Genomic DNA, 24,289 nt, shown 5'->3' on the forward strand with positions numbered 1-24,289 from the left:
CGTTTCGTGGACGCCCTCGGTATATCCAGTAAGATCGGGGTATTGCTTGCTCTCTGATCTCCCAAAGCTGATGGTTGCAGTATGTTCTGTACCTTGGAATGACAAGGTTGAGTACCAGGAAAGGGGAGCAGTTTTGACAAGAGTTTTCATATTGATGGGGCGCTGGGGAGGTTGTCATCTTTGCCTGATGGACCCATCGCTTCCGTTTCTAGATATGAAAAATCAAAGCTTTGTAAGGCCTGGGCCCCAGCTGGATCTGCAGTATCTATCCGTGTCTCTGTTAAAACACAGAGACCGTCCTTGAAAGAACCGCATCTCCAGTGCAGCAGCAAAGCTGGCTCGAGGCAAGCGCCGATAACCCAATAGTATGTTTTTTTGGAAATCTTTTAAAAATAGCTAATTCCTCGGCTCCCTTCACCTGGTAATTACAAATCAGAAGCTATCGTTCTCTTGAAGCTGCCACGATTAGTTCTCATGTCCTGACCTCTGTACAGTGAAAATATGTCATTATTTGAGGCAATCGAATCTGGCCTCTTCAACTAAGTGACCTACATAGAACAGATAAACTGCAGGAGAAAATTAGGTGTTACCCAGACAGAAAGTGTACAGTAAATGTCACTTACTCTTATTAGCATGTATCATCTCGAAGAGTTGCAGTAGTGGGCCTTGCACTTCGGAGTAAGGTAGAGAAAGAAAACTTGGTTCTGAGGTGGGGATGTGTGTAAGGAAAAAGCAGATGTACACGCAGGGACACCTTGCCACCTTCATCCATGGCCATCAATCTGAGCTGTAAGGTTTGAAGATAGGTTTTTAACCTTAAAAGAATGCAGCCTGACTTTAGGTGGTGGTAAGCAAGCAGAATTAATTGCTGTGTGAACAATTTCCTAAGCATTGTTAATTGCGTTTCCTGTGGTTAATTGTTTCTCCCATCCCCGGCCTCATACTAGGAACCTTTCCCTGTCAACAGCCCTTTCCCTCCTGCAGTGCTGGAAACGTAGCAAAGGCATCAGCCTGTGTCTGGTTGAAATGCCAGACAGACATGTGGTGGTTATTGCCTGGCTGAGAAATATGCAGGGGAAGGAAGTCCTTATTTTTTCACAAAGGAAGCATTTCTTAGATACGGACTTTGAAAGAAGGCAGGTGTGTGGAACTTGCCTTTCGCTCCACACAGTAAGAACAACTCACCAAGAGCCATCAGACATAGGGGGATATTGGCTTAGCTCAACTCACCGGGACGTGGGCAGTTGGCACCAACGGAGTGACAAGGACCACCAGAAGGAAGTTTGGTGTCTGGAGGTTGGAGGTTGTATGGGAGTAAAACGAGAGTTTTGTAGGCGTGCTTGTTTGCTTAGCAAAGAAGAGGCAGTGCTTCAGAACTCTGTGTCTCATCGTGGACTGTGGGGGAGGGTAGAGATAGGGCAGGTGAGAGGGAGAGAGACAGTGAATCACCGTAGTACTATTTCCGGAAAAGGACTCCATTCCGTCACTACCCCCAAGCTTTTTCCACCATAGGCTCAAAAGATGTTCACTTGTCAGGAAGAGGGCTGGAGCGGAAAAATCGTTTTCAAGTTTGAAACAGGGAGGTGGGCTTTACCGTGGGCCAGTACTACTGCAGATACTGGAGGCTGCATTGGTATTTCAGCACAGGTGTAGTCTCGTCTGCACCAGACCAGCAGGCTGGCCCCGCCGGGGGAGCCTTGATTTGAAACAGATTTAGATTGTGAGCAGTTTGGGGGAAACTATTCTTTTCAATGCCCCTGGACCACCAGTCTATAAACAGCTCTGTCCGGAGCGCAGGAAAGGCTGGGAGGGATGGAGAGTGCCCTTTACAGTGATTCCAGAGGGGCACTTTCCCCTTTAGGGTGGCACCATTTGGAAGGTCCGGGCTTTGTTTTCCCCTCCCTCCTCCGCCTGCCACTGGGGATGCTCTCCCCCTGAGGCTGTTGTTTCCTTTCCACTGGAAGAGGAAACCCAACTACCCAGATCTACTTGCCTTCTGTATTTAGCTAATCCCTGAGGCCTGGGGCAAGCCAGTGTTGAACTGCAGCTTCCTTCAAAGGCAGTCGTTTGGAAAAGGCACCTGGCCCTCCCCCTTGACATCTGCATTGCTGAATTCTCTATTCATGTTTTCATTACTTTGTCTCTCCTGCAGCCATGCATCTGCTCGGACTCAATTGGCAACTCCAGCCGGCAGATGGACACACCTTTAACAATGGGATAAGGACCGGCTTACCAGGAAACGATGATGTGACAACAGCGCCATCTGGAGGCAAAGGTGAGGTTACAGCCGCAGCTCGCCCTCTTGAGGCCACAGGAAAATTCAGAGCTCTCGCCACCTGGTTCAGGTTTTCTAATCCGAATCTTGTAAGGTATGCAAAAGGGAGGAAAGGGGGAGAAAAAAAAGCCCTGCATTTTCTAGGTAACCCCGTTCAAAGCTGTCTGCTGTTCCTGTCTGTGAGCTGTGTCTGGCTGGAGCCACTCGGAGCTGGCGCGGTGCCCGCTCAGAGCCATGTGCACCCCTACGCTATCTGCAGCGACCGGCAGGGTCTGGAGCTGCTTGAAAGCATCTCAAGGCCTGGGGAGCAGCAGGAGAAAGTCCTGCCTGATGGGGAAAGCTGAGAGCAGCAGGCGGCACGGGCCAGTAGACTAGAGCCCTCTCCCCAGGGGAGAGATGCAGCTTCTCCAGGGAGGAAGCACCACCTGGCAAGGCATGAAAGAGAAAGACCCGGAGCTGTTCCGCTTCGGGGGAGAAGAGAAAGGAGTTTTGACAACTCGGGAACAAAGCTTCCCTTGGCAAAAACAGTGAAGGGGACAATAGAAATGTTTACTGAAGCAATCAGGCAACAGTACTTTTGCAGGAAAAAAAGAAAAAAATAGGTGCTAACAAGGTGCTAAGAAAGAGGAGAAAAAACAGAACCATGGGGAAGTGGGGACGTGGGGCAATTCAGAGACAACCAACGGCAGCCAATGGCACCATTAGGCAGGCTGGCATGCAGGGTAGGGGAGGATGCTTGACTCAGGATGGAAATCACAGACAGAAGAGATTGCACAGAAGGGTTCTCCAAACACAGAATTTTTCACTCTGCCTCTTAGCACACTAGGCAGTTCACCCGACATTTCTTAAAATACCCCACAGGGATATTTCAGCAATGGTAAGGGAAACATTTATTGGGCACCTATTGTGTGCCAGATTTAACGTTGTGTAACTTTAGTAACCCCAAAGGGAGAAAAATTATCTTGGAGAAACTGGAGCCCAGGATGTTTTAGAAACTTACCCCAAATCCAGCAAGTAGGCAGGTCCAAATCTGAACTCAGGTCTGTGACGTGTGCATCTTTAAGGGAGCTGTTGGGTTTTTCCTAGATCAGGCATTTTCCACAGAGGATATTCCAGAATCATCTTCCCATAGAGGTGTACATTAATCAGCCCTGAGGTGCTAATGTTGCTTAAATTAGCCTCTCCGGAGCTGTCCTAATGCTTTAAGTGTGACTTTGTCGTCTTTTGATCGAGGCTTTAAGAGTCGTTCTCCTCATCTATTCTAATCATAACTCTAAATTACCTTTAAGTAAGCATGAAAAAGTTTTATCTGAGGATGAAATTATATGCTTTCCGTTATCAAGTGACTAAAACTAGACCTGAAAATGAAAAGTATATTTTACCTTAACTGACCCAAAAGCCAGGAGCCAGATTTGCTGGCCTCAGATTTGCAGTCTGCACATCTCCAGGGCTTGACACCACCTGTAAATGTAACTTCAGTTGCCTTTACTGCAGTGGTTCTCAGCTGGGGTGTTTTTGCCTCCTGGGGGCACATCTGGCAAGGTCTGAAGACTTTTTTGATTGTCACATTTAGAAGAGGTGCAACCAGCATCTAGTAGGGAGAAGCTGAGATACAGTTAAATGGCCTACAACGCACAGGAGAGCCTCCTACGATTAGGAAGTATCCCATCCAAAATGTCCGTGGTGCTGCTCTGTGAGAAACACTGCTTTTGGGGGTCTCTGTTATGTCTGTTCCTCAAATGTCCTTTAATCTGCAAATCAACACTCCATTTTTTGAAAAGAGTGCAGAATGCACATTTGAAATGTGAATATGCATCTTTTTTGCACAGGGATGTATTTTAATGTCCATATACATACTGAGATTACATACACACACTTTTTAAACTAAAAAACAATTTTTTGGGGCCGCTCCTCGCAGCTTGTAGGATCTTAGCTCCCCGACCAGGGATTGAACCCGAGCCCTCGGCAGTGAGAGACCAGAGTCCTAACCGCTGGACCGCCAGGGAATTCGCACAAACACTTTTTAAATAGCGTTCTTCACAAAAGGGAATCGCTGATAGGCATTAACTTCCATAAGTGAAGGTCGGCCTCTCCTCCCATTTGTGATGAAGCTTCATTTCCAACCCCACCGGCAGGACAGAAGATTCCCGGAAAAGAACAGGTCCTAGCTAAGAGTATGATGTCTCTAAATGAACAAAGAAACATTTTCCATGGTGTCTTTGGAAGGGCCAGAACTTTTCCCCTCAGAGGCCACCTGCTTTTGAAAATACTGTGTGAGTTGTATAACATCACACATAGCAGAATATTTTCCAAATGAGTTCTGAGCCAGAAAAGAGGTTACCAAGTCATTGTGCAGCGAATTTTGTCAAGAGGACTTTTATGATAAAGTCTGAGCATTTGAAATTGCTTAAAGTTGAAGTAGAACTCAGAACGTCTTCTTTCTGAACACCAAAACAGTACTCTTTCCTGTGACCGAAGAGATCAGATCTCTCCTTAAGTTGTTGTGAAGTTTGGTTTTAAAAATGACTAGAAAGGTTAGTGTTTTCACACACCCGCCTCTTTTTTTTTTTTTTAACATCTTTATTGGAGTATAATTGCTTTACAATGGTGTGTTATACCCGCCTAACTCTTTTTAAAGGCGGTGATCCTACGTTTGAATTTCTTTACCCAGTGACCTACCTCCTCTGCACAATCCAAATCTATACATTTAGATAACCTGGATCAATTCCAATCGACTACTTTTCCGGTGTTTCAAAGAGACAATCAAGATATATTGGCAATAAATTAATTAAATACCACCCTCTCCATTTTTTTGTGCTGTACGATAATCCCTCACTCCGATAATGTTTTAATCAAGATACACCACACATTGCCAGGGAGGTTAATCTTATTAAGCAATTACTAGGTAAGTATCCAGCAGAAGCAAATTAAAATGTAAGCAAAACACAGGCATGTGAGTCCCATCTAAGATGGCACATCGATAGAGATTTCATTACCTGGTCTTTAGGAGTGTTTACACTGCTCAGATTTGGAAAGGAGTCTAATAGACAGGGCAGCCTACACACTCTGATATGTTAGTAGAAACAAAGCACTTGATTAATTGGTTGGGAGAATATATGTTCTTTGGGCTTTGTCTTCCCTTTTCCATTTGTTGTTGTTCACGGTTTATTTTTTCTCCATTCTGTCTTTCAATTAAAACTTAACGTGGTTGATTTGGTCGTTGGATTTCACATCAAGGAAGGGGAGCCCACAGACTGCCAGAATCACTCACCATCTCAAGTGTATTTCTATGTTAAAAGGAACGAACTCATACGTCTTCATTACAAGAGCACGGAACACTTTTTCTATAGATCTGGGATTAGATAAGCCTTGAGAACGAAGATTCAGTACAGTGTTCTGACCTGGTCAGATAGCATAAGGGAATCCAGTTTGATTGGCTAGGTCCAGAGGCAAAATATACAAGAACTTTTAAAGGGCACGTCGTATGTAGCCAATTTCTGCACTGATCTTAAGAAAGAATAAACTCCCAAGTAGAATTTCATGGGTCACTCTCAAAACCTACACTCATTTTACATTCAAGGTGTCCTCTATATCTGGGGTCAGCAAACTGCATCTCATGGACCAAATCTGGCCAGCCACCTGTTTTTGCAAATAAAGATTTATTGGAACACAGCCACGTTCATTCATTGTCCCTGGCTGCTTTTGCACTCTGGCAATGGAATTGAGCAGGTGCAACTGAGCCTAGATGGCCCCCAAAGCCTGAAATATTTACTGTCTGGCCCTTTACAGAAAAAGTTGGCTGACTAGTCTCGATCGTGTACAAACCCATTTCTACTTTCCTTGGACTTGTCTGTAACTACAAGTTGTAGGACACTAGGGAGAAAGAGAAAACTCCAATATATCAGTTTTTCCTTCTTGACATAAAGTTGGGTATGATATATTCTCAGATAACTTCGCATTGACAGATGCTCTATACTACAGGGCTCTGGGGTTGGTCTGACTAGATGCAAACACCAGCTCCATCACTAAGGAACTGTGTGGATGTAAACAGGTCATTTGCCCTCCCTCGGCCTCTGATCCATCATCTGTAAAATGGTACCCCCTCATAAGCTTGCTGTCCCCCATAATGAGATGTCACATATAGAATATGGTGTGTGATATCAGATACTTAATAAGAGATCCATGAATATTTGTTGTTTTTCCTGACATCATCATAACGTCTCTCGGCCGGTCCATTTAACAAGCCTCCACAGGCTGCCACTTCTTATGAGGTGCTGTATTTTCCAAAGGCGAAGGCTGCCTTCAGAATGTGAAGGTAGACAATCCTACCACTTCATCTTTTTCCTTTACCCTCTAAGAATGGGGACAAACCCTGATGAAGACTTCGTCTCAACCATGTACTTGATGAGGTCAGTAGGAAGCAGGACTTCCCGTTCCAAAGGGCCAATGTGCAAAAATGAGCTGGCCAGCTCCTTGGAGCATTATTTGTCTCACTGCAGCTTGAGTTCCATCACTGCCGGCATGTCTGTTTTAAGCCCCACCATTCTCGGTTTATAACTCAGCTGTAAACATTTATTTGTGCCTGGAGCACATTTCTTTCCTACCCTTTGAAAAAAAAAATCAGAATTTCCAGATGGTATGCAAGTTGGAAAAAAATGGCAAAGACTGTTATTCTGTTTAGAAACATGTTTTCCTACACTTGCCCTTTCAGCAAAAACTTCATAATGATTTTTACTAGTTGGCTTAATGTATGGTACTAGGAGCCAGATTAGCAGGGAGGTTGGTAATTCTTCCTCTGGCTCTCATCAGCCTCTCAATGAACACAACCCAGGGTTCCAAAATGATCACTTCCCTACATGGGGCTTTTTCAAAGTCGTTGAAGTTCCCAGAAGGACAAGGGGTCATTATGATCGAGCCAGCCATTGAGATACTGCACATCTACTGGCAGGTACACCAACAACCTACATACCAATGCAACAACTCCCCTCATTTTGGAGGCCGTGCCATTCTACCGTTGTTACAGATGGGTACCACTTAGTGCATCACATTGATGGATTTCAACTTCTGATTGCCCTCCACAAGCCGTTCCCAGTTGCATACTTTCTGTTATACATGGCATCATCGTGGCTTGACATAGGTATTAATAATGAGATCCAGCTTCCCTTCCTGCCACATTCGCCCTTACTTTCATTGGCATGCTTCTCTTTCAGAGAGACCTGCACACCCAGAGCTTGGTCTCTGCTATCTGCTTGGATACGCCTCTCTTTGTCTCTCTTGTATTTAGCCCAGGGTCTGAAATGCAGTCAGCCTAGTGGTTACGTACGTGGGTTTCTGAAACGGTCAGACAGAGCTTTTGATCCCAGCTCTGCCACTTAAGACCTGTGTGATCCGAAGCGAGTCACTTTACTCCTGTGGTCCTCTTGTCTGAAAAACAGGAAAAAAAATCATAAAGGAATCAGGAGACTACATGGCAAGTTGTAACCACTCAATAAATTTTTTAGCTGCTATAAATAATACTAATAAACTGAACTACTTATTAATACAGAAGCATGTTCACCTGAACAGTCAGATGTATAAATACCTATTAACACCCTGAGTGGCAGAGATTTGGCCATTTTTGTCTAAGATGACAAATTGAGGTTTCAAAAGAAAGGCCATGTGTAGTTCTGAGTGCTGAAGGATTTTATAAAAATCATTATTGCTGTGCGATGCTGTGCATACTGTAACAGCCGCAGTGGACGCTCAGTGGACGCTCAGGATGGAAGTCTATTCCTGAAGAACAGACAGGCAACAGCCGGGTGAAGGCTCCTGGGCTGCTGCTGACTCAGACGAGCTAGTGAATCTCATGTCCTTAGGAGAATCTTTTCGCCTATCTTCTGGTTAAACAGAATTCACAGATGGTTGTCCTGATTCCCAGATAAATGGAAACGAGGTGTAATGACTGAAGCAATATTCTGAATTCAACTTTATTTGCAATAGATAAAAACATGTGAGGCAGAAGAATCTGCAAGGCAGATTTATGCTAGGGTGCCTCCAGAGTTCAGTTTAAGTTTAGGAAGTATTAACATGAGGCTTCATTTCCGTGCTATGACCGTGAGTCCGTTCCCTTTATCACTTGTTTGGGGAATAGTCTTGCTGTTTCCATAAATGAATTATGGGGACATTTTCTGAAATGATTAGCTTCTAATGTGGCTACGGAAGGCTGTTGTTTTGCTCCACATCAGTCTTGTTTAACTGGTTGGAAGTTTAGGTACGTGTGTCTGAAATAGGCAATCGCTTCACATTTCCATGAGCAATCTTCCGTGGAGTTATAGACGTGGGCTATCCTGTGAAATTGGTCATTAGAGTGTTGCTTCTAAAACGCCAGAAATCTCATCTTTAGGCTGGAGATGAACCCGCAAGAACCAGTGTGTCTTAAGCATCTTCTTCTTAGGGCAAAATGATCACCATCTCCACTTTTCACTGCGCAGCTCGTAGATAGAAAGAAAAGTTGGACATGGAAGCCACGGCTCTGGGAGATGGAGGCTGGACTCCATTCCTGTTTGCCAGGACACTACGCTTGGTCATTGCCTAGAACCCAAGGGTGGCGGCCGGACTCACACAGAACGATTACAGAATGGCGTTAAATCCCTCTGTTCTTGATACTGTCGATGCAGAGACTTCAGGCTGCCTAGATAATGGATAATGGGAATATGACAGACACCCCAACTTTGATGTTGACCAGAGATTACCTAGCACTACAGTCGATGCTTGATAAATAGTCGTTGCATGAAAATATGAGTGAATGACCCACCCAGCCTTGCTTGGCTCATTCGTGGATCATTGTGAAATAAACACCTGGCTGCCTTTCAGTTGCCCACCTGAGAAGCGGCTAGAGCCCACATTAACAGCTGCAGTTTGGGTGTTAAACTGGCCTTTGCTTTCTCTGGACGTAGCACTTTAATTCATGCAGTAGGTACCCCCGCAGGTCTGCAGATGTATTGACCACTCATTGTGTATTGATTTCAGCTGCTCTGCAAGATGTCGGTTTCATTACAGCCCCCTCCAGCCCTGGGCCTCTTGTATTTAGGAGTGCACTAGGCAGCTGATACCATAAACTATCAATAAATCATCACATATTTATCCTCCAAATCTGGGATAGTCACAGGTGTTTTGCAGGCAGCACAACAGCTGGATAGAAAGATGTAAAAGTGCCTAAAATTCGCATCCTGTGTTACTCTGGTTAATCCTCAGAAGCAACCCCATTATACAGAGGAGTAGACAAACTCAGAGAGCGGGAGGGATCAGCCCGAAGGCACACGGCTAGTAGTTGTCAGAGCTGGGATTCAAACCCAGGGCTGACCAGCTCCACATGCAACATTGCCTCCTGAGAACTCAGAACTTCTCAATATGACGACACCCATCTTGGAGGTAAAGGTAGAAACCATAATTACTTTGTTTCCTTGTTGAGTGACTCTCGATGGCATCCTTTTAGGGGTTAACCATGTTTGTCCTAGAAGAGCTGGCATGGCTCCGGGAGCCCAGGTTCTGAGCCTTGTTTGTGGGACCAGGAGCCTGGTCCGGGCTGCTGGCCTCTTTGACCTTGGAGGGCGGCACAGACCTCCTGGACATCAGCCCAGGGATTTGACCTCCAAGGACAGAGTCATGGAGATGGTTCCCCAAGCTGGCTGTAGCAATTTACAAAAGCCACCTTTCCTTTTAATCTCTTGGGAGGCAGTATTGGCCTAACTTTTCCTTTTATTATTTTTAAAGTTACAGAAGTTACGCGCACTCATTTTGAAGGTTCTTTTTTATTTCATTTATTTATTTTATTTATTTATATTTTTGGCTGCATTGTGTCTTTGTTGCTGTGTGCAGGCTTTCTCTGGTTGTGGCGAGTGGGGGCTACTCTTGGTTGTGGTGCGTGGGCTTCTCACTGCAGTGGCTTCTCTTATCGCGGAGCACAGGCTCTAGGTGCGCGGGCTTCCGTAGTTGTGGCACGCGGGCTCAGTAGTTGTGGCTCGCGGGCTCTAGAGCACAGGCTCAGTAGTTGTGGCGCACGGGCTTAGTTGCTGTGCGGCATGTGGGATCTTCCCGGACCAGGGCTTGAACCTGTGTCCCCTGCATTGGCAGGCGGATTCTTAACCACTGCGCCACCAAGGAAGCCCTTGAAGGTTCTTTTTTAAGTATGTAGAAAAAGTCTTTTTTCCTTTGGCTGTAAAGGCTATTAGTGTAACAATTGGCGAATTTGAATAAGATCTATAAATTAGATACATTTGGTTGTATCAATGTTAATTTTCTGTTTGTGATAACTGTACTGTGGTTCTGAAAAAGAATGGCCTTGTTTTTAGGAGAAACACTTGGAAATATTTTGAGGTAAGGGAGCCACCTGTTTATAACTTAATGTTTCAGAAAAAATATGTATTCATATACAGAGAGAGAACACAAACGTATGTAACATTTATGGAATCTGGGTGAAGGATATGCAGGAACCTTTGTACCATTGTTTGAAATTTTTCCATAAATCTGAAATTATTTCAAAATGAAGATTTTATATATATTAAAGGTATTTATATGCAGATATATATACACACACATATATATATGGAAAAAGTGAAAACTCTTTGCAAAAGAATAATTCAGTTGCATGTGTGGAAAGTTTAGTTTGAAAGCAATCACTGGTTTGTTAAAAGGGGTGTTACCTTCACTTTCTGATAACCCCTCCCCCCACGGACACCACATAGGCGTCTTTGTAGTACAGACCCAGAGGTGACCCTCCTGACTTGCTCTGTAGACCACAGTAGGCTACGGTGGAATGCCCCTTAAGGTATCCTTGGGTCCAAACCACTCTTATGGAGATAAGGACAGTGAGACCTGGAGAGCTGAACTGCCTAAAACTAGCCAGCTGCTTAGTAACAAGGATGGGATTTCAACAGAATAGTTCATTTACATCCCTTTTCCTTCCACAAATGGTTCAGCATCATAAAGCATCAGGATTAGGACCCTTACCTTTTGGTTGTTAATCCAATGACCTATACACTAGACTCCAGCTGCCTTGGCTCGTTTTTTTTGTTTATAAGACTTTATACAAAAGATAAATTAAGAGTTGACTCATGATTTTTCAGAAGGATTCATAAGGAAGTTTTCTTTAGGTAGTAAATTTCCCCATGGAGCTTTCAAAAGAGAATTTAATTTTTTTTTTTTTAAAGCCAGTTTCCGTGCAACTTTTCACAGTAAATCTTTCTTAAGGCTCTCATTTCACCCAGTAGTCACAGGGGTTTTGTTAAAGTACCCCATCAGATGGTCAGATAAAACTTGATTCAGTTCAATAAGAATTTATAGATGGGTTGCCAGGTGCAAACCACGGAGAACCCAGAGATGCATTTGTAGCCCTGCCTGACCTCAGGGAGCATAGCGTCTAATAAGAGACACTTAGAAAGGCAAGTAAAATCAACATAGTACCCAACAGCAGTGCTGCAGTAGAGTTAAGTGTAAATGCTATGAAAACGCAGAGAAAGAACCTATTTATCTGGCAGGAGGCAGGGTATAAAGGATTAAAGAGCTTCAGTGTGAAGGTATAGCTGACTGGATCTTAATTTCAGTGTTACTGGGGTGGGATAGGGAGGGTGGGAGGGAGGGAGACTCAGGAGGGAAGAGATATGGGAACATACGTATATGTATAGCTGATTCACTTTGTTATAAAGCAGAAGCTAACAATTACACTCCAATAAAGATGTAAAAAATAAATAAATAAACCAGATGCCTGTTATACTGTAAAAAAAAAAAAAACATTTTCAGTGTTACTAAATAAAGTAGGATTTTCATAAACTAAGCTAATCAATAAAATAACCAAACAGGCTTCTAGAAAGTCCCACCAAAAATCAGTAATGGAAACAGAGCCTGACTCCCAATTTTAAGCTTGTTCCCATAGTTAAGTCTATTCCAGAAGAGTTAGACTCTCCCCTCTCTCTTGATAGATACGTACATACATATATATACACATATATGCACATATACATGTATGTAAATATATACATGCATATCACATATACACACAATGTCTTTTTGAAAATCCTTTACTCTGAAGAGAAAGCCATGGAATATTACTCAGCCATAAAAAGAAGCGAAATTGAGTTATTTGTAGTGAGGTGGATGCACCTAGAGACTGTCATACAGGGTGAAGTAAGTCAGAAAGAGAAAACCAAATACCATATGCTAACACACATATATGGAATCTAGAAAAAAAAATGGTTCTGAAGAACCTAGGGGCAGGACAGGAATAAAGATGCAGATGTAGAGAATGGACTTGAGGACACAGGGAGTGGGAAGGGTAAGCTGGGAAGAAGTGAGAGAGTGGCATGGACATATATGCACTACCAAATGTAAAACAGATAGCTAGTGGGAAGCAGCCTCATAGCACAGGGAGATCAGCTCGGTGCTTTGTGACCACCTAGAGGGGTGGGATAGGGAGGGTGGGAGGGAGACGCAAGAGGGAGGGGATGTGAGGATATATGTATACATATAGCTGACTCACTTTGTTATACAGCAGAAACTAACACACCATTGTAAAGCAATTATACTCCAATGAAGATGGTAAAAAAAAAAAAAGCCAGACATTTTCCCTTATCGTTTTTCATTCTTTTATTTAATTCAGTGTAACTAGCATATATTTTGCTATTATTATATGCTAGGGACCTTCTTTGTGTACTTCCATTTGTTACTCTCAGCCTATGAAATAGTTACTATTATTGTTCCCATTTTAACAAAAAGAGAATGAAGACCCAGAGAGGTTAAGCAAATTGCTGGTGGTCACACAGCGAGGAAGAACCAGAGCCAGGATTGGAACCCAGTTGTCTGGCTACAAAACCTATACTTCAGCACCCAGGTGCACTGCCTTCTTTGGTGGATGGAACATGAGGGGCGGGGCATCTGAAACCCTGGTGGGGGAGTGTGACTACTGAGAAGTCAGCCTGTACTCATTGGCGGGAGCAGCTAATTTACTGACTTCAGTGTCCTGAAGTTGGGGTCTACTGAAAGAAGGGGGACCCCACTACTATAAGAACCAAACCCAGACTTCCCTGGTGGTGGCAGTGGTTAAGAATCCGCCTGCCAATGCAGGGGACACGGGTTTGAGCCCTGGTCCGGGAAGATCCCACATGCCGCGGAGCAACTAAGCCCGTGTGCCACAACTACTGAGTCTGCACTCTAGAGCCCGCGAGGCACAACTACCGAGCCCGCGAGCCACAACTACTGAAGCCCGTGTGCCTAGAGCCCGTGCTCCGCAACAAGAGAAGCCACTGCAATAAGAAGCCCGCACACCGCAACGAAGAGTAGCCCCCACTCGCCACAACTAGAGAAAGCCCGCGCGCAGCTAAAAATAAATAAATTTATTTTAAAAAAAACAAAACAAAACAGAACCAACCCCCTTAGGCTCCTTGTCGGAATTTCTCCAGCGCAGCCGCTCCCTGGAAGCCTCTTCGCCACCTCTGGCGTCCTCATTTGGTTTGACATTATCAAAATCCGTTTAAGTTTCAACAGCAGATTAGTGGGCTCGGGGGTGCCGATTCCCTGCTACTTTTTCATAGCCTGTCATTAACCCAGCAACCCCTGAAAGCCCAACAGACGTGAAAGAAAGCTCATTTTATTAAGTTTAAAGATGAGTGATTTCTTTAGCATTCTTTTTTATTTTTAGTGCATTTCTTTAACTTGTTGCTACACTGTGATTGCTGGGGTTACACTTGGTCTCTATCAGAGACTCCTAAACTATTTTTCCCCAGGGTTGGTTTTTTTTTTCCTACAGCTCTTCCTTACTGCATCCTTTTTACTGTATCCTTTCCTCCAAAGGCCTTAATCTGGTGAGGAGAGGAGCCCGTCCAAAGCAGCATTTTTAAGTACAAATTCGTTTTTAATTTATAATAATCAGAGCTTCTGATCAACTGGTGATAACAAGTGGTTCCCCCTAGATATGTCATTATGTCAGCAAAATAAACAATATGCTTTTGAGGCTTAGGGCCTTACCGATAATAATAATCATGATAGCTAATTTTTATTTAGTGCTTACTTTGTGCCAAAAATTAGTCGAAGAGCTTTGCATGGGTTCACTCATTAAATCCTCCTAACAATGCTATGAAATAAATAATAGTAGTGTCCCAATTATACAAGGGACAGAGGCACAGAGAATGGATGCACTTTACCAAGTATCAAAGCTGGGGTTTGAACCAAGGCAGTCTCAGCCCAGTCTCTGCTCTTACACGCTATGCAGTATTCCTCCCCTACAGGAAAGTACTTCATATCTGATAGGCAACATAAAAATGTTTGAGGAGCAAACCATCTAAAGAGCTGACCCACGAAGGATTACTAGTTTCTTTTCTTCCTAACAATGTTTTGTGATGGAAGCTTCCAAACTTCCTGTAGGAGCCTGTTCCCTATCCTAGAGGTTGAGGGTTTCTTCTTAAGGTCCAAAGCAGCGTGTCTTCTACTTTATTTTAAGCCCCTGTTTACTTCGTATTTGATCCACTATTGAACTAAATATGGGGAAAAAAATAACTTTACACCCTCAAGTCATTCTGTGGTTTTTCTTGTATAATTTAGATATGGAAAACCTTTAGGGATCCAAGAATATCACCTCTCCATTTTCTGGAATGAGAAACCGGCACCAAGCATTTATGAGTATCGTCTTGATGCAGTGGCCAGGTGGTCACAGAGCCAGGTCAGCTAAGTCAGAATGCCTCACTCACCTTTCATGCCAGTCTTCTGCAACCTTATGATCTCTCTTGACCATCCAAACCTTTTGCAATGGATTGTGGCCAAATACAGATGAATATATTCAGAAGAGTTCGTCCATTACAGAATGCAGGAGGGAGCTGGCTTCCCATCCTTTGCCCATGAGACTGAAGAAGTTTTAGATCCACAAGGCCGCCAAAGCGATCAATCAAAAAATGAAAAGACCCTCAAAACCAAAATGTCTTCAGTTCTTTCTGTATTTTGGTTTCAACTGGTTTAGAAGGTCTCAAGACGATAGGAGATTGTGGATTTATATTTCCTTTCAAGTTCAGAATCCATTTGAAGGAACCACAAGTGGCCTATGTAAAACTAGCTTCCATCAAGGTTTTGTTCCCATTTTAGAGAGGATGATGTTGAGGCCCTGAGAGATCAGTTAACTTTTCTTGGGCAACTTCTAGTAGCTCCCAGCTTTCTCTTAATTCTGTGTTCATAAAGGAAACCACCCTCCGAAGTGTAGGAGACCCTGGCTAGTTCGTTGTTATTAAGAAACCCTCTTTTAAAATAGGAATTTCTGGAACTCCTGTTATTAAAGTTCTGAAGGTTGCTGAGTATGGGCAACCAGTGGTTCCTATATAAGTGATTTCAAATAACGCAACAGAGATGCCCCAGTGTCACCGTGAGAGGGGTGTGGTTTCCACACGGTTCTTAAGTCCCTCCTCTTAAGCGGGGAAGGGGTGACACCCAATGTTGGGTCAGCCTTAGAGCAAGTCAGCGTTTTCTGTTGAGTTATTTTATTTATTTTGGACTGATGTTTGTTCACTGCTGGCTCTTTTTTATTAATTTATGAGAATGTCAGAGTATATTGGACTTGTTTGTGGCAGGAAAGAATAATTAACAGCTGCAAGAATTAAATCTGGTGCCAAATTAATATCACTCTCCCCTTCCCTACTGATCATTTTACATCCCTGTCACATTTGGAGTTTACATGTACTTATCAGACTCCAGCTCTTATGATAGTTGATCAGTAAAGAGTAATCTCAGAAGTTTAGCAAGCACTGTGCCAATATTTCAGATGCCCTGGGGTATGAGTTTCTAGGATTATTATTTAAAACCTAGATATTTTAAGTTGTGACCTAAAGAGAAATTTGCCGTGGGTTTCACCATCATATATTTTTAAAATACTGGCATATAATCAAACAGAAATGTAGAGCCAACTAATGTGTACACATGTCATGGACTTGGTGTCAATTCCTATTTTCCAGTGCCCTGGTTCTTGAAGAACAGCAGCATAGACAGTGGCGAAGCGGAAGTTGGTCGGCGGGTGACCCAAGAAGTCCCACCTGGCGTGTTTTGGAGATCACAGATTCACATCAGTCAACCCCAGTTCTTAAAGTTCAATATCTCCCTCGGGAAGGATGCTCTCTTCGGTGTTTACATAAGAAGAGGACTTCCACCGTCTCATGCCCAGGTAGGAACATGCTTGATATAGCCATGAGCTTAAAAAAAAAAAAAAAAAAAATACCACTTCACACCCACTAGGATGGTTATAACTAAAGGATGGACAATAACAGTTGGAACCCTCCTGTATGCTTTGTGGGAATGTAAAACGGAGGGCCACTGTGGAAAAGAATTCAATAGTTCTTCCAAAAGTTAAACAAAGAATTACAGTATGATCCAGCAGCTCCGCTAATAGGTGTATTCCTACAGAGAATTGAAAACTTTATTTCTCATTTAACAGTATGCACAAATGTTCATAGCAGTGTTTATTCACAATAGCCCCAAAGTGGAAACAACCCAAATGTCCATCAACTAATGAATGGAGAAACAAAATGTGATCTATCCCTACCATGGGATAGTATTCAAACATAAAAGGGAATGAAATATTTTTCTTTAAAAAAAGGGAATGAAATATTGTTACCTGCTACAACATGGATGACTCTTGAAAATGTTATGCTAAATGAAAGAAGCCAGATACAGAAGGCTACATATCATTTGATTCCATTTGTATTGTCTGGAATAGGCAAATCCTTAGAGACAAAAAGGAGATTAGTGATTGCCAGGGGAGAGGGAGGAAAGAATCGGGACTGACTGCTAATACCTTTGGGGTTTCTTTTCGGGGTGATGTAAATGCTCTGAAATTAGATAGCGGTGATGGTTGCACAACAGAGTGAATATACTAAAAACTGCCACACTGTAAAGTGGTGACATTTATGTTATGGGAACGATTTCTCAGAAAAAGAAAACGGTTACCTCCCCACCTGATGACGTCACCTTTGCCAGACCTTTGCTCGTCCTTGGGTACTTTTTGTTCAAGGGGTCTAGTTATTTGTTAAAACATCACTAGGAGACATCCCACTGTGTTTGAAAAGAGTGACGTAACGTTAACCAAAATTCAGCAACCATTTCTCTGTGGCTTCCCTGTGCTTCCCCGTACTAAGTGCCTTGGGGAGTGCTTGACACTGCATAAGTGAGATTATTCCCAGCGTTTGGAATGACAAGATTAGATTAGAATATGGATTTCATTGTTTTTCTTCTCATCCCTCCTTTCATTTTTCCTGGTAGAGATTTTCTTATACATCCCACTTGGGATAAATTCACCCTCATCTAGTTTGGTCTTCTTTTCCAATAAGAATTGTATATCCTAAGGAAAACCAAGCAGTGTTTTCCCGCCTCACTTGCTTTCAAATCCAGCAAGTATATAAAGAAGTACATTAGGAAAATACACCAGTGGAGGGAAAAACACCCTTAACCACCCATTATATCCAGTCAAAGCTGACCTTTTTAAACATGTGTTGGGAAGGTATTCATCCAGAAAATTCAACTGGAAGAATTTAAAGCTTTAAACCCATTGGCAAATGCAGAGCAGTCAGGCCACCATTTCTTTGTCCTTAGCTCACAGCAGACATTGCTAATCGATGACTGCACTTTACTCGGTGCACAGATACCTCCAAGAGAACCCTAAAGGCAGCCACCACCAATTGACTGGTGTTGGCTCTCAAGATGAAATTTATTTGCGGTCCCATCTTTACAGCCTGAAACGATCGATATAAGGGACTAAAAGGACTACTTCTTTTTTGAGCAGGGAGAGCTGTGTAGGTTTATATTAACATACACAGCCCATGCTATAGGGATCAATGTGTAAAGTGGTAATCAATAAGTCCTCCATCCATCCATCCAGAAAAATATTTATTGGTCTAAGCACTGATTATCTAGAGATGAGTTAACATAGCCCATGACCAAGCAGAACTCCTGTTACAAAAATCACGTCTGTCCTTTAAAGAGATTCTCATCAAGAGAAAGAGAAGGATTCAGCTAAGAGGAGTCCCTGAGGCATTTCTGTAACTTCTGGCCAGGTGCAGGGAGCTGGTCTGGGAAGTTATGCAAATTGTTAGGGGGTCTCCCTGACCTTCAGGCTCCACTCTTTCTACTGTAGCATAATGAAAGATTGACGGCAGTGAAATCTACTTGTTGGCATTATTTGAGTAAGTAGGAACATGCCTCTGGGCACAGCTGAGCATAACTTCCCTATCAGCCCCTTGGATGCCAGGAGCTTTGCGGCGGGGGGTGGGGGGGTGGGGAACCTCTCCCTTTTGACATTGTTCCGAAGCGCTGCGATCCCCCTTCGCTTGCATGCTCTGAGCAGAATCATGGAAGGGCCAGCGATCATGGCAAGTCAAGTAGGTAACCCTCTGAAACTGAGTGATAGTGGACAGCAGGCAGAAGCGTACTCTTCCCAGGTTCCCTGCTGTTCTGACTTTCAGGACTCAAACCCTCAATGACAATGTCTCTCCTCCTTTTGTGGCTACACCACGCTGTCCATCTCCTGCTAAGCCGGTGATTGTTCTAGTGATCGGCCTCTCAAAATAGCTCCACTCCGGGGACAGTAGGTGTGCACAGAGGGTTGCCGTCCAGCTCCCAGTTTGGGAGTTTAGCGTGCGTCGGAGGGTCCGGTAAGCAAGACAAGGTGCAGATGCCTAGAATGCACAAGACAGGTACAATACAGGGGCGCTTCTTAAAAAAAGCAAGAGAGGAGAAGACGACTCCCCACGCATTCTCGTGATCATTCGCTATCATGACGTGCATTCATGTCCATTTGATGAGCTACGTTTCCTGGAGGAGATGGAGCTTAGCCCCTCGCAGTGATAGGTGACTAACTCACGTCTCAAACCATTATAGAATTTTTCATTTCTATTGGCATATCCTATCAAGGAACATAAGTTCTATGGGGATTGGCAGGCTAGCCAAGGTGACTCATTTGAGCTGAAAAGAGAGAAAGAGGAAGAAGTGGGGAGGGGGAGGAATATGAAATTCTCTTGGCTGCATTGCATGAATGGCTATGCTTAAATTTTATTGAGTATCATGCTCTGACCAAGTGCCTACAAGATTTGGTATCCTTGTCCAAGGATATTAAATACAGGGGAGAATCCTTTCTTGCCTGTTTAAATTTCCCAAAGAATCAGAGTCTGTCCCAGTTGACTTTTTGAACGTGGCTTTCTACAGTGATACAGTACAGAGGTAGCATGGCATAGGGGAGAAGGTCCTGGAATTAGAAAACTGAGGATGGAGTCCCTGCTACGTGCTAACCAGGTGTCCTCGGACATGCGCCTTAACCTCTCTTAGCCTCAGTTTCCCTGTCTACCTGTGTTCCCTGCCTCACAGTGTTGCTATAATTACACTACCCCTACCACAACAAAGGGAGGATGGGAAAACACTCTGCAAACAGAAGCGCAATATAAAGATATGGTACACTAGTGTTTCATTGTACTTAGAAGTCCTGCGTGGCCCTAGTCAATACTGTCTATCGATAAGCAATGATGTAAATATAGGTTTTTAAAATAAAATTAATTTTCTCATTTTTTTTCTTCTTATCTAAGGACAAATTGTTTTCATTACAGAAAAATTTTAAAAGCACAGAAAAACAAAAGGAAGTAAAAACGCCTGTAATTAGAAGCAGTCCCCTTTTGCTGAATAGTTATATAGTGTTTTTGCTATAGTAAAAGGTTATCAGTGGCACGGGCTTCCCTGGTGGCGCAGTGGTTGAGAGTCCGCCTGCCGATGCGGGGGACACGGGTTCGTGCCCCGGTCCGGGAAGATCCCACGTGCCGCGGAGCGTCTGGGCCCGTGAGCCGTGGCCGCTGAGCCTGCGCGTCCGGAGCCTGTGCTCCGCAAGGGGAGAGGCCACAGCAGTGAGAGGCCCGCGTACCGCAAAAAAAAAAAAAAAAAAAAGGATATCAGTGGCAGTATAAAAAAAAACAAAAAAAAACTCAGCATCTAAGTGGCTTAAAGCAACAGAGGCTATTTCTTGTTTATATCAGTGGTTCTCAACACAGGGCAATTCTTCCCCACCCCAGAGGCATTCTTCAGTGTCCGGAAATATTTTGGGTTGTCACCCTGGGGAGAGGTTGCTCCTGGCAGGCAGTGGCAGGTGGGATGCTGCTAAACATGCACAGGAGAACTCTCCACAACAAGGAGTTATCCAACCCCAAATGGCAAACATGTTGAGGTTGGGAACATCCTACTTCACGTGTTCACTTTGGGTGATATTGGGCTTTGCTCTATGTCAGTCTCATTCAAGGGCACGGACCTGTGGAATTTCCACTGTCAGGAACATAACTAGTACCCCATCGCAAAGGAAGGAGAAGATGGTGAGTTATGCACCAATCCCAAAAGACTGCTGCTTGGAAATGTCACATATCATTTAAGCCCTTCTCATATGGACCAAAGCAAGTCAGATCCTAATTTCCATGGAGCTGGAATTACAGTCCTCTGAGGTTCCTGGGTAGAGGGGCACCAGATATCCCAATGAAAGGCCCTTATGCCTTAACGATAAAATGTTGGGAGACCTGTCCTCATGGCTAGTCTTTGTGTACACCCTTAGTTCTTTTCCTGAAAGTAACCCTTAAGGATTTTATACTAATTGCCAAATTTTCCTTCTGAAAGTTTATACCAATTACCCTCCCTACTCTCCTGCCCACTAGCGGCAGTAGGTGCCCATATTATTTACTTGAACTCTTGCATAAACTGGATATCATTGTTTAATCCTTGTCTGTTAGAAAGGTAGCTATCCCATTCTCTTTTTTTTTTTTTTTTTTGCGGTACGCGGGCCTCTCGCTGCTGTGGCCTCTCCCGTTGCGCAGCACAGGCTCCGGACGCGCAGGCTCAGCGGCCACGGCTCATGGGCCCAGCCACTCCGCGGCACGTGGGATCTTCCCGGACCGGGGCACGAACCCGTCTCCCCTGCATCGGCAGGCGGACTCTCAACCACTGCACCACCAGGGAAGCCCCCATTGTCTTTTAAATGCAGCATTTTGGTGCCCTGCATTCCATTTTTTTAAGACCTAGACAAAAAAGAAAAACAAAAGTTGATCTAAGCCATTTAAGCCATTGTCAACCTACCAACTCAGATTCTCATGGGGCTGGTGTATGTGAGGTAGCCTAGTCCATCTTGCCGAGTATTTGAAATCCTACAAACTGTGTCAGGTTTGCTTGAGCCCAGTTCTAGAGGGGAAACAGGTGAGGCTTAAAGGTCGTCATCGTCATCATCATCTGACCTGGATGCACTGCTAGGGATCAAAGGGAATCTCAGAAGCTGTTGATGCAAGTGAGCATCTTGGTGGGTAAGGCAGGGAGCAGGTTTACTTGACAGTTCATCACTGATTGCTACTGATATGTCAAGCCAAGTAAAATCCTGCGTGAGAACAAGTCAATAATCGGCAAATTAGGTACATGATTAACCGAACCAACAAGATGCAGTTAACGCTGGGGAGGTCTGCTGGGACTTCACCTTCTCCCCAATCCTGTTTAGGGAGTATTAAAAACGCCTATTTCATCACTCAGACTGATGGAGCCATGAGAGCCCAGTCACTTCCAGAGGCCACTTGAACGTGTGGGGGGGGGGGGGGCTTACAGCTCCAGCTGTAAGGGTTGATTAGAGGCAGGTAGTAGGGATTGAATGACGCTAAGATAGAAGCAGACACTGTCAACCCCAGTGCTTTACTCTGAGGTGTGTCTGTGGGATGGGAAACAAAACTATCCACACATTCATTGAACGATAGAAGGGAACGATTTAAGAGAACACAAATTGCCCCGTGATCATACCAAAGAAATGCAAATATGGCAGATCGAGCCTGTGCAGACCGAGATCAAATGAGCCGAGCAAACATTCCTGTTGTCCTCTTCAGCAGAATTCCCCTAAATGACATTTTTTCAAAGCAGATTTGTAAATAGCGACGAGTGGGGTTAGCTGTTCGCCAGCTCGGTTTATCCCTTTCCAATTCAGAGCCTTGTTTGAAAATGAATTCCGTCTTTCCTTGTCCCCTTCTCTCTTGCCCAAGCAAGTCAACTGCACACAGTTTCCATTAGAGGTGGAAGTAACTGGATCCCTGGGTCGGTGGGACGCCCACGTGTTCTGAGCAGCCCGCTTCTGTCACTGTGCCCCTGTCCAGTGCCCGTGATGCAGGCAGACAGGCTCTCCTTGGACTTCTGTCTTCCTGCAGAGCTGTGTTCTGGGATCTTAGTGGGGAGAGAATACCAGGGTTTGGGGCTGTCAGCTTGCATAGCTCACCGCACAGCATTTTAATTTCATTTTGAAGGGACGCATATTTTTACAGGCACGTTTTTCAGACCCTTCCTTTGCAAAAGAGCTTGAGGTATGGAGAAAGAGTTTGTGAAACCAAGAGAACCTTGGTTTCTTCTTTATTGGACTAAAGGTGCTTCTGGAAAGGTCTTTCTCAGGACACCCCTTGTGATTATCTGGTGGCCTCCTGATAGGAATGGAAACTGCCAATTAAATCAGTGGGTACCCTCCTGGGCAGTCACCAAGCAGGAAAAATCTCAGAAGATGCTTGAGTTTTACAAGGGACCTTGTATTGATGGGCATGCACGGGGAGGGCACGTTGAATGTTTTGCAAAAAAGTCAGTTATTGAGAACATGGAACTCGGGGAGAAAGATAGAAACAGAGAAAGCAGGGATGAGTAAAAGGGGGCAGCACCAAACCACATATTTTGACTGAGCAGAGTCTCAGAGGTGCTGTAAGTCAAGAGTTTCAAATTTTCCAGACAAAGACCTTAATCTTCAAGTGAAATCTTCTGTAGAACCCCATATATAAAACAAATCAATGTGACAGTTTTATTAGTATAAGCATGGTTTATAATTCAAATCCGTATTTATTATTGTAATGTTTTGATCTCTGTATATGTATGTTTATTGTATGTGTGTATATATATATACGTTTATATGTGTGTATGTTAATAATCATGTATACAGATGGAGACAGAGACACAGAGAGAGAAACTAAACTCATGAGGTTAGTCACCCGTAGGAATAGGTGAGGAGAACAGGACTGAGAATTAGGTTTAAAAGGTACTTGTTCAAAGGGCTTCCCTGGTGGCACAGTGGTTGAGAGTCCGCCTGCCGATGCAGGGGACACGGGTTCATGCCCCGGTCCGGGAAGATCCCACATGCCGCGGAGCGGCTGAGCCTGTGAGCCACGGCCGCTGAGCCTGCGCATCCAGAGCCTGTGCTCCACAGCGGGAGAGGCCACAACGGTGAGACGCCCGTGCACCACAAAAAAAAAAAAAAAAAGGTACTTGTTCAGCGGGGCGGTGGGATGTGTGGTGATGGGATGAACTGGGAGATTGGGATTGACATACATACACTAATATGTATAAAATAGATAACTAATAAGAACCTACTGTATAAAAAATAAAATAAAATACAATTTCCTGAAGGATCATCTGCCTGCCACACCCTAGAATGAAAAGTAAGTTCTGTGTATTTTGCCTCCTGTCAAAAAAAAAAAAGTACTTGTTTTTATCCATAATAAAACATTAAAGGTAAGGCAAGCCCTTCCCCATCTCTAAGACACATGCCTGCTCACACACGTACAAAGACTGAAAATAAATATGACACAATGCTAACATTTATTCATTTGAGTGGTTAAAATATGGGTGATTTGTCACCATATTCTTTATACTTTTCTTAATTTTAGTAATCTCTCTGTCTTTAAGAAAAGTAGGTCTGTGACAAGCTTGAGTCTATTTTGAGTAAAACAAGCATTAAGAGGTTATAGATGATGACTCTAATCTTATAGCACTCTCAGGATTCAATTTATTTATGTACTTTGTTTTGTCTGCACAGCTTTGAGAAAAATCACAGTGAATATATATAAGCAGTTGCAAAGAGCAACTGTATTTTCTTTCATCATTTCCCTTACAGGCTCTGGCTGGTCTTCAATTAAATTGATCCACAAGCTTGAAGGAGGAGAGAGAGAAAATAATCGTTTCAAGGTTAAATCACTTAAAATATCTACT

General features: G+C 43.8%; 1 protein-coding gene across 6 annotated transcripts in view; it reads left to right on the forward strand.

The window, feature by feature from the left end:
• TENM2 (teneurin transmembrane protein 2) overlaps positions 1–24,289 on the forward strand; it is a 1,209,082-nt gene that overhangs the window by 974,827 nt on the left and 209,966 nt on the right. For 4 of the 6 annotated variants that reach the window (XM_029218183.1, XM_029218182.1, XM_029218185.1 and 1 more), the window contains 2 exons: positions 2,153–2,275; positions 16,240–16,445. In XM_029218183.1, coding sequence (XP_029074016.1) covers positions 2,153–2,275; positions 16,240–16,445 — 329 coding nt within the window. The remainder of the gene's footprint in view (positions 1–2,152; positions 2,276–16,239; positions 16,446–24,289) is intronic. The other 2 variants (XM_029218184.1, XM_029218187.1) reach the window with 1 other exon arrangement.

This window comes from Monodon monoceros, unplaced genomic scaffold (assembly GCF_005190385.1).
Source record: "Monodon monoceros isolate NGI ecotype Baffin Bay Population unplaced genomic scaffold, NGI_Narwhal_1 Super_Scaffold_12, whole genome shotgun sequence".
Lineage (NCBI taxonomy): Eukaryota > Metazoa > Chordata > Mammalia > Artiodactyla > Monodontidae > Monodon > Monodon monoceros.